A 12,078-nucleotide genomic window follows, 5' to 3' on the forward strand; every position below is an offset into this window, starting at 1 on the left:
TAAGGATGTAGAGCAGTTGTTCTTAAATAGCGACCGCGTTATGGAGAATGATCAGCTATTGCTTTTAATTTTATTATTGCTTTGTTTAATTGACTCAAACAGCGCTTAACCAGCTACAGAGAAACTGGCAGCCAGACAACAGACAAGTGACCAATCCTGGAGACTTCATTTCACGGATTCTACCAGCACAGTTCGGCTGAGGATTCATTAACATTATAAGAACCGTTCGGCCCCACGGTGGAAAAGCGGCTATTGTGGAGGCGTTCATACAATCTTTACGAGATGACATGAACGCACCATATGAGTGTTGAGTGATGTAATATCCATTTCAAGTGGACCCCTGGAAGAGATGTGAGACTGAAAGCACTGAAAGCCCTCGCGCTGCTCATATGCTGAGAGAGAGATAAGACAGTAGAGCTGCACGATTCATCTTTAAAATACTGTGATCTTCATTCAAACACACACACAATCTTCTTCAAATTTGCCTGTATATTAAACCTTTGACAAAATCATATTGGAAATTTCCAATCTGTGTTAGCGCTGCCGTTGACACAGAGAGAGTTGTCATGAAAGAGAGAGTTTCACAAAAGGTTCTTTAAAAGCTCATTAAAGTATCATTATTTCTGTGATACAATAGTTCAAATTATCATAGAAGTACTGGGATAAAAGTTTAAAGTTCAAATATAAACACCGATGTCTACGATATCAAAATAGAGTAAATCAGCCTTTGATAGAAACTTGGCGCTTAAAATAACGCATTTATCAATTACATTGTTTCACCACTAGGTGGCGACAAGTGACTGTCAACATTTTTATTTGTAATTTAATTATTTATTCAAGAGAATGTAGAACTGTATGATGCTTCTGAAATAAAACTCAGAAAGATGTGATGAATTGAATTTGTAAATATGACTTGTAAATATCTTATACATCATGTACAGTCTGTATAAGTGTATGATTTAACTTTTACCCATAGTCTAGTGTATAAAAAAGAAAAAGAAATACATTGCAATATCGATTTGCAATATTGTAGAAATGTAATTCTTAAAAATTGCAGTACATATCGTATCCAGCCCTAGTGTGTGTGTGTGTGTGTGTGTGTGTGTCTGGGTGTGTGTGAGTTTGAGAGAGAGAGAGTTCATGTGTGTGTGTGTGTGTGTGTGTGTGTGAGTTCATGTGTGTGTGTGTGTGTGTGTGTGTGTGTGTGTGTGTGTGTGTGTGCTTAATGTATTTGTAAACATTTTAAGGAACTCTTAATATTTATGTAAGTAATGTCCAAGAAAAGCTGTATTAAAGCATTTAATGACATTTTCTAAAGTGAGAACTATTTATGGTTAATACTTTGATTAAAGCATTATCTAACTATTTACATAAGTGCTAATTAAACAATAATACTTGGTTAATTACAGTGACAGTAAACAAACAATTCGCTATTTGTTAACAATGATAATCACGTAGTGATAAAGCTGATATGGTGACAGCCCTGGTTCAGGTGACACACACACCACTTCCCTCTTTTCAGCTGCACACATACATTTTGAGGCAATGCTCACACTTTTACAAGGGTCTGTTTTGCACAAGCATTACAAGGAAAGTTGATTTACACCAAATATTTGTAATTTAAAAACCTCTTCACTGTATCCTGCAACTGTTGTCTGGTTTGTAGTTCGTCCGGTTTATTTAACTGTTAGTTTTACTTTCTTTTGGGAGATAATAATAGAGTAAAATGTAAATGTTCCTCTTCAGGGAGACTCCTCACCGCTGCCTTCTACCGCCGGCAGGATCTGACGGCTCACGCTGTAATCTGTCGCTGAACCACCGGATGGGGCTTACACCAAAGATATATTGTATACACTATCTACTGTACATATTAATCCTTATTCACTCTGAGTCTTTATGGTAGATATGATCTTACCACAGTTTCTCCAGTTTACAGTGAGGATTCGCCAGTCCAGCAGAGAGCAGCTTCACTCCTGAGTCTCCTAGTTTATTCACAGACAGATTCAGTTTCCTCAGGTGTGAGGGGTTTGATCTCAGAGCTGAAGCCAGAGCAGCACAACCTTCATCTGTGACACCACACTCCCTCAACCTGTAGAGAACAATGACACACATTGAGCCTATATCAAGAGATAAAAATGACCACTTAAAAAATAAATAACATAATGCTGTCAATATGAAATATATACAAATATTCATTATAGTTAGGATTAGGGGATTCAAAATACAGTTTGTACAGTATAAAAATCATTATTTCTATGGAAAATCCCCATAAAATATGGAAACCCAACGTGTGTGTATGATTGTGTGTGTGTGTGTGTGTGTGTGTGCCTGTACATGTGTGAGCTTAATGTATTTGTAAACATTTGCTTAAAGTTATTAAATGAACAATAAGGAAGGGACGTGCTTGATGATTTAAAACACATGAGAACTCAAATCGGCACTCACACAATGGCTTCTGGTGCCGTCTGACAGTGTGTTCCGCTTTGTGGCATTCTAATGGTCAAATGCACACAAAATGACCTAAAATTAATTTTAATTTTACAGACAACTGCTGGTGTAATTATGCAGTTGTGGAGACGAATGATTATTCCTAAGCAATACATGCATATACACTACCAGTCAAATGTTTGGGAATGGTAATATTTTTGAGGTTTTAAAAAGAAGTCTCTTCTGCTGCATTTATATGATTTGTATTTGTATTTGTATTTATTTATTTAGAGAAACAGGGACAGCGTACAATAAACATTAACCTCAAGGGGAGAGATGCATAGTACCAGGTTTTAGCTCAAGAGCTAATTTCCACCCGCAGTCCCTGGGCAGGCTGATGTTATAATAAAATATATCATACATACATGTATACTAAGATTTACATTGACCAATAAGAAAATAAAATAAAAAAATCAAGTCTTCTTATTCACACCTTTCATTTACTATGGTCTACTCTTATAGACCTCCGAACACACACTTACGCACACACAGACACACATACATACATACATCCGGTCACATGTGGGTGCAAATTTGATTTGACAAGAGCCATTCCTTTGCCAGGCGTGAGAACGTATAAAAGTTGGTGCTTCTTATCAACTCTGTGGGCAACATATTCCACTGACGAGCGGCCACACAAGAAAAGGCAGAGTTTCCAAATGCTGTCCTGCGTTTAGGTATCCTGCATTCGCCTCGCACTGTAGATCTAGTGGCTCGAGCTGTTGTTTCAGAGCCCAAAGATATAAACTCTTTTAGTGGAGGAGCAGCGGTGTCATGAAGAATTTTATACATCAAACACACATTTGTGTGGATTATCAGATTTTCAAAGCTAATAAATTTATGTTTAACGAGGATATGACAGTGATGGAATCGTCTGCCTTTCTTATCGTGAATCTTTAGAGAACTTTTATATAATGACTCAAGTGGCCTGAGGGCAGATTTACAAGTCTGTGACCAACTTGTCATACAATAAAGAAAATGTGGGACAATCATTGCATTTAACCCCCTGAGGTCGGCTATCGCGCCGGCGCGATAGGCTCGTTTTTTTCCCTATCAGTGAAAAAAAATAAAATAATAAAAATATTACTTTTTATCTCATATGCTTGTGTTATACATCAATCGATCCTGTTAAGTGTGTATTATTTTTGTGTATACTCACAATAAAAACAAAGTGTTGTGCTTTTCGCCAAATAAAGAAAAATAAACATGATGCGAGTTCTGCCTCCTCTCTGTCATTCTGAAACGTGTCCGAAAATGATCTGTAACTCAGCGAATACTTATCACACAGACACGTGAGATATGTCTTTATGAAGCTGGCATTCTCTTCTTTTAAGTGAAGTAATTAATATAAAAAACAAATGTTTTCAACTCATGTAATCCGTTTGAAAGCAAGGAGAGGTGCCGTTTTTTTTCCTTCTCCCTCATTATCTCTAATAAGCTGAGGCCGCCCCGCCCCCGGCACTATTCACATGGTAAAGAGTTTAGGTAATCTCTGCTTCGCACACGCCCCCCGATCAATGCCTTGAAAACACGAAGTTTCATCAGATCAGATTCACTGATAATTCATCGTGTTTAGAGAGGATGGCTCGTTTCTCCGGTAAAGACGCCCTTCAGATGATTCTGGACAGCGAGGAAGAATTCACCTTTTCCTCAGAGGAAGATTGTAACTCAGACGAAGAACGGCAGCATTTTCAAGAGCGAATTGATCCCGCAGAGGATACAAGTTCAGAGTAAGTTGTTTACTGTTATATAATTCCTTTTCTGATAATATAGAACTTTATATATATTTAATTTCTGAATTTTTAGACTATATTTTCCCTAGTTTTGGCTAGCTTTTGACAACTTACAGGAACGATTGCCTTACAATATCCCTAACATCCGTGGAACTTATATGCTCAAGTGTAAACTTTTTTTTAAATGTGATATTGCTCTTTAAACATATTTGTATATTAAATATATTTCACTCAGTTTTGATTAGCTTATGACACTGATTCATGCTAAAATACTGCATTATGCATAATGTTGATTGTTTGCGAATATCTGCTTATAGGTTATATGTGGTTTAGTGCAACTATATTTCAGCCTCCGGTAAAATATGTGATACTGTCTAAATACATTATATTTTTATATAAATGTTCTGGTTTTGGTTGGCCTATGACAGTATTTATCATGCTGCAGATGTTTTTGAATACAGACTGTGTAAATGTTTTAGCGATGTGTCGTTCGCGAACGATCCGTTTATTGCGTGCTTCACTAAATGCGTGCGGTCTATATGGCCCATCAATGGTCCATAACCATCAATTGCTCATCAGTTTACTTTGAATAATGTATGCTAACAGTTTTATTTTTATTTTATTTTTTTAGGAATGTGTCTGCTTCAAGCTCTCCTTCTCCAGCACCCCGCAGAGGGGCACGCAGGTGTCGGTCAGGTCTCAGTGCGATCGAGAATCATACTGAGTAAGTACATAGACGTAATATTTTACAGATGAAATGTAGCCTAATTGTGTTTACATCATAATAATATAAAAGTAGCCTATACCTATTCTTGTGTGAAATGACAAAAACCGTTGTCTTTTTTTATCCATGGCCATTAGTGATTGATAATGATAATACAAGTTATTTTATTGTGTTATCAGACAAAGACATTTCCATGTCCTGCACCTGTGACTGCCTACAACAAACACATGGGGGGTGTTGACCTGTCTGACCAGCTGTTACAGTACTACACTGCACAACACAAAACCATGAAGTGGTACAGAAAGATCTTTCTACACTTCTTGGACATTGCTTCCACCAACTCTTTCATTGTGCACAAAGAGCTACATGGTAACTTGTCCCATAAAGAGTTTATGGAGCAACTTATAACAGAGCTCTGTGGTGTGTCACAGAAAACAGCACCAAAACGGACCAATAGTGACCATGTACCGGTCCCAGGAGCTGAGCTGACATCAGATGACAGGGATGCTGCCACAGTTGGTCGCCGCAATTGTGTGCATTGCACAGCAGTGCGTGGTAAAAGACAATTAACACCATGGAAATACCAGGCATGCAATGTTCACTTATGTCTTCAGTTAAACAGGAACTGTTTTCAGGAGTGGCATAAAGATGTGTGACTGTGTTCAGATGTGTGTGCTCTGCTGACCAACTTCCACTAACCACCAGCCTTCAGAAATCATTCTGATATGATGACTATTTTTTTAAATCAATGTTGGAAACTGTTGTGCTGCTTAATATATTTTTTTTATAACCTGTGATAGTTTTTTCAGGATTCTTTATTTTGCTCACATTTGATTTGCTTAGAGCCCGCATCAACGGGGCATGAGCATTTACTGTGAGATACCTGCCTTTACTTTTGTTTATCGTTTATCATTGCTTTGTTTATAGCAGACTGATTATTTTTTTATTTTGCTCACATTTGATTTGCTTAGAGCAAATTTAGAACATTTAGTTCCTCCACATAGAGGAATTACAATAAAACAGATTGAAAAACAAACCTTTGAATCTCCTCTACTTCTTTGTTCAGGCTGCTTCACTTGATGGCCCATTAGCCATTGGGGGGTGTCTATGTCACACCCCTGGTCTGAATCTCATTAATATTGATAGGGCATTACCACTCCCACGCATAAACCTCTTCTGACAAAAAAACTGACTTGCAAAGTTTAAATCAATGTAGTGTTTTATTTGAACGATTAGGCAGGATGATTTTCACATCATTTTGAAGAAAAAACAATATGCGACATCATCCATTAGTCAAAAGTCTTGTTTACACATATTTAGTATGTGTTTTGTGCTCACATTTCAGCAACTTTCATTTTTATTTTTTTCAATAACCACGCATAAACATTATTCTCTTAAAAATTCTAACATATACATGCATGTTGGTCGCATATTATGGTAGCCCTGTTTGTGCTATATAGAGTGAATTTACACCTTTGTCATTAACATGTTTATAAATAACTGAAAAAAGCACAAATGTCAGAGCATGTCAGAACACCTCCAGGGCCCAGAAAACCGCTCAGACCCCAGAGGGTTAAATAGGCTCCTGAGGCCTCAATTGTAAGGGAATTTCGAATGTATCTGAACTGTGCCATATTAAATTTGATTGTATTTGATAACTTTTTTATGTGCTTTTTAAAGCCTAAATTTGGTTCCAATATTAAAAATCAATGATGTTATCATTGATTAAAAATCAATGATAACAGTAATATTGCGAAATATTATTCCAATTTAAAACCGCTCTTTTTTACGTGAATATATAGTAAAGTGTAACTTTCTATTCATCAAAGAATCCTGAAAGAAAATTGTACACGACTGTTTTCAACATTGATAATTATAAGTATGAATGTTTCTTGAGCATCAAATCATCATATTAGAATGATTTATGAAGGATCATGTGACACTGAAGACTGGAGTAATGATGCTGAAATTCAGCTTTGATCACAGGAATAAATTACATTTTAAAATATATTAAAATAAAAAACAGTTATTTTAAATTGTCATAATATTTAATAACATTACTGTTTTTTTTTTATGAAATAAATCCATGTTCACTTTGTGTGGTTTTTGAATCCACTTGCATTACATGGACTCGCAGAGATGATTATTTGCTTACACAACAATAAGGTTTCATTTGTTACACACTAGTTAACTACATTAGTTAACATGAACGGACCATAAAATATTCTTCTACAACATTTATTAATCTTAGTTGATGTTCATTTCAACATTTATTGATGCATTTTTTAAAGGGCACCTATTATGACTCTTATCACAAAATGTAAAATGAGTCTCTGATGTCCCCAGAGTATGTATGTTAAGTTTTAGCTCAAAATACCCAACAGATAATTTTTTACAGCATGTTTAAATTGTCATTTTTTTGGAGATAGAACAGGTATAGTTTAGTTTAATTATGGTTATAACTTATTTGTCATCTGCTTTAATCCACTATTAATACAAGCCTGCTGTAGCAGACCCCGTCCAAATGATGACCAAAATATACTGACGAGTTCAGTGAAGTTTATTGTGCATCACACAAAGGATGAGCGTTAGTTTTCCTCCAGAGAATCACTGTAAGAGCTGAATAAACACAGTAAAAGAAGTGCGCATTAAATTCTTATAAACTCTCTCTCTCTCTCCCTTTCATTATCATCAACATACACAGCGAAGTACACAAAACACTCGTTACAACTAACAATAAACAAATATATACACACCTTTTCAGTGGGTGTGTAAACTGGTAAACCTTATATCCGTAAAATGACTCAATGAGCTGTCATAAAAAGCGCGCTCTCACTTTCATTTCTGCCGTGGCCATTAACATTAGGCCTGTCGCTCCGGAGACCGTAAGCTGGATCGCAAACAGTACAGATCCATCCCCGAGTAACAACAAGAGTAAATGAAGACTGCTATGTTCATTCTTACATCCAACAACAAAACACCTCAATCGCTTAGGAGACATTCTTGTCTACAGCTGCTCAGGCGTCGAAACAATGGCAGACTATGTGTCCAGCTCACTCAGGGTGGGTCTATGCTCAAACTGCAGTGTCAATCAACAGTCGTGGGAGGGGCCTCACATTGTGTCGTCACATTGCCCCGAATCTGAGAACAGTGCTTATGATTTATGGGGATTATAAAAAAAGCACTGGGTGGATTTTTATCATTATAGGGTGGTTATGTACACACATTGCCAACACACATTTATGTTCAAACACCATGTAAAAGTGAATTTTGTATAATAGGTGCCCTTTAAATCAAAAGTTGTACAGGTGTGGCCATTAACCTGTTAAGCTGCAACCCCACTTTTGAAAAATCCCCAGAAATGACATACCCAAACTGAAACAGATACAGTTCATGAACCCTTTGCACTAAAAGCACAAGTATGATCTCATTTGAAAGCTGACACCTGGTAGTTTATTGTAAATGTAGAATTAATTATTGTCATAATGATTTTTTTTTTTTTAAATAGCTTCAAAGTTTTGTAAAGTTATTAGAATTTTTTTTTTATGAAACATATTAATGAAAATAAAATTGAAGTTGGCACTGGAGCAATCTAGAAATGCACTACAGCTAAAGTCACATGTCTGACCATGTTATATTTAAAATATGAAGATAATAAGTCTAAAACTCTGTATTTAGTTAAATGTTTTTCAAGATCATGTCATGACTTTATTTTGATTAGGCTACTCTAAAAATGCTACTGATGTTTAGTCGTCGTCTAAGCATCCATTCAGTCTTTTGTCTCTATTGTTTTGTGGTGCAAACGAGCCCCATTCAGTCTCAGTCTCCCCCTGCACACATTCACTCCTCTCCAGCCTGGTTATGGCTCGAAATATGCATTTCTTTTGTCTGCATTATAGTTACTAACGACTGGCTATTCACAGGGTTTTAATCCCTAATTTCTTTTATCAAAGTTCTCACTTCACATTTGAAGTGCACTAAATAGTGGTCAAATGCACTAAAACATATCAGTAAGCATTCTTATTTAGAACAAAATTCATAAAAGAATAACCCCTGGTGGCAGGTGCACCTGGGCTAGCTAGCATGTTAGCTTAGCACACCATCAATACACGACCATTTATGAGATTAAAACCATGTTTGTGCTCCAAACTTACTTCATAACGCAATCGAGTGTTTTAAATAATCTTCTGTGATATAATTTGGCTTCAGATAAAAAAAAAATCAGACAGAAAACATTATTTATAGTTTTATGCACGATGATAAAGTCTATATCGATTAGCATTACATTATAAATATAATATAAAATATAAAATACCTGGCATGGCTTGAAGAACACAGGCAAATCAAATATCATAGCAAACATGTTTATTGTCTTCAAAACATCTTTTATCTGCATATTACAGCGATCTCTGTAGCTTTGTGTGTAGCAGTGACGTCCTGGAATGTCACATGATTATGGCTCTTCTTCATGTCCCATATATGGATTATTTTTTGTGCATATAGCGCCCTCAGGCTATTGGTATGAATTGAAAACACTGCACATCTCAGTAAGAAGCGATCATAATGATTACATCGACGCATTTGGGTATAAATTCAATAAATATTATTCCTGTCTTTAGAAATATGACGTGAATCTATGAGAATATATCAATATTTCTCCAAGTTTGCACATTTTTGAGCTAAAAGCCCTGAAGGACGTTGTTTTGTGTATCGCTGTCATGACGACAGCACGGGAGTTTTTTATGAATGGAAGCGACTGACGCGCATAATTCATATTAAAGGTATGGACTCATTTTTTCATTTCATAACTCCTGACACAAATTAAGACATAACTGTCACTATAAGTTTCTCAGAATACAATAGTGGTCAAATACTGAAACTTGAGTATTATATCTTTTTAATGATGTATAGTTTGTCAAGGTATAACATTAAATCTGATAGTAACTTTGAACTATATAAATAAAAAAACGCTTCAGTGCGCCCACGCACTGGTGAAGCTTAACAGGTTAACCTTCTGGGGTCTAAGGTGTTTTTGGGGTCCTTGAGATGTTCTGACATGCCCTGACATTTGTGCTTTTTTCAGTTGCTTATAAACATATTAATGGCAAAAAAAAAAATTACACACTATTTAGCACAAACAGGGCTACCATAATATGTGAGCAACAAGAATGTACATGTCTGCATTTTTGAGAGAATAATGTTTATGCATGGTTATTGAAAAAACTAAAGTTTCTGAAATAAGGCCATAAAACACATTCTAAATATGTGCCAATAAGACTTTTGTCTAATGGATGTCATCGCCTAGTGTTTTTTCTTCAAAATGATGTGAAAATCACCCTGCCTAATCATTCACATAACACAATACATTGATTTGAATTTTGCAAAGCACTTTCTGTTTGGAAAGGCAATATGCGGAGTGGGCGTCAACGATCATGCATATTTAGTGGTTCACACCTGAGGAGACAATGGGGCCTGCATACTTAATTAGCCATTCATTCAGGTGAGTCACTGAGCCACAAGAATGCAAGAGCAACAGTTGGAAGCATCTCAATTCTTTTTTATTTTTCCACATATTGTGCTTGCAATTTGGCCTATAATATCCAAGGAAAACATGTCTAGTAATTGTGCAGTTAATTCTCATACTGTATTTTCAGTTTTGGAATATTTATCCTCTCCCCAAATTTGTCACTAATAAACCACAATAAAAATATATTTAATATTTAAAGAAAAGGCTTATATTTACCTTTTAATAGTTTGTTTACATCTACCTTGTAAATATATATTTTTATTAAAAAGGTTACAATTACAACAACAATTCAAGTGTAATCTTTCTTTGTAAAAACTAAAGTATACATTTTATCATACATATTTCAAAGTTAAGGATTTGATTGATTATTTGATTATTTTTGATAAAACATACTATATTTAACATGAGCAAATATTGGCAAACAAAAGCTTATTTGAGGTGGCAGATATTTTACAGTAAAATGTATAATCTATCCAAAACTAATCAACGAAATGTTGTCTTTCATATGTCTGTAACATAGGTCTTTCATTTTTATTATAAGAAATATAAATGTTAATTTGCAGTTTAATACGTTGCTTATACAAATACATTTTATTTGAACATATTTCAGTCGATTTTTACTCAGTATAGCAATACAGTTTGCTAAAACCGAAACATTCATTCACAAACAGAAACGCCTGACTGTACCGTTGTTTTTATGAAATATTAGGGCATATAAATGTTAATTTTCAGTTTAATACGTTGCTTATACAAATAGCCTACATTTTATTTCAACATATTTCTGTCGATTTTTACTCAACTCAGTATAGCAATACAGTTTGCTAAAACATCATCATTCATTCACACAGAGACGCAATTTAAATTTAAACTGTCTTTTTGCGAGCTGTGATAAACAGCGCGCATCTCTGCAGCTGCCGTTCATTCATTCACAGAAACGCGATTAACTTGAGAAGGAAAAAATACTTACTACAGTATTCGGATCCTCTCTCCTCGCAATACCCGCACTCTGAGGTAGATTTTCCATTATTATTATTCCTCACAGCGCTGCCAGATGGTGTAAACACGTAGGCTACAATGATATGATTAAACTTGTGTTTTCTCGAGCTGATATGGGGGCGTTCACAGGTTTGCTTGGATTGCCTCAGTAATTTGCATTTGAATAGCATGCGCTCTCCGTGGGCGGGTTCACATTACCTTTGAATGAGCTCTAATTAGCTCGACTGGAATCGCTCTCTTTTAATACAGATTTCACAAGATGAGAATATTTGTTTTTTATATAAATTACCTCATTTAAAGCAAGAGAATTCAAGCTTCATGCCTGTGTGTCTGTATGCATGTTTGACTGAGTACTCGCTGAGTTACAGTTAATTTTCGGACGTGTTTCAGAATGGTCTTCACTGACAGAGAGAAGACTCGCATCACGTTTATTTTGCTTTATTTGGCAAAAAGCACAACACTTTGTTTTTATTGTGAGTATACACAAAAATAATACACATTTAACAGAATCGATTGATGTATGAAACTTGCTTGTAATATCAAAGTCAACAGAGAAAAATTAATTTATTTTGAACTGAACTGAAAAAAAGCGAGCCTATCGCGCCGGCGCG

At 35.6% G+C, this 12,078-nt stretch overlaps 1 protein-coding gene across 1 annotated transcript in view; it reads right to left on the reverse strand.

The window, feature by feature from the left end:
* Positions 1-12,078, reverse strand: part of LOC307172575 (NLR family CARD domain-containing protein 3-like) — an 81,625-nt gene that overhangs the window by 37,678 nt on the left and 31,869 nt on the right. Inside the window, exon 9 of the mRNA XM_079895078.1 lies at positions 1,916-2,089. Coding sequence (XP_079751204.1) covers positions 1,916-2,089 — 174 coding nt within the window. The remainder of the gene's footprint in view (positions 1-1,915; positions 2,090-12,078) is intronic.

The sequence above is a fragment of the Squalius cephalus genome (assembly GCF_949319135.1).
Source record: "Squalius cephalus genome assembly, chromosome: 15".
Lineage (NCBI taxonomy): Eukaryota > Metazoa > Chordata > Actinopteri > Cypriniformes > Leuciscidae > Squalius > Squalius cephalus.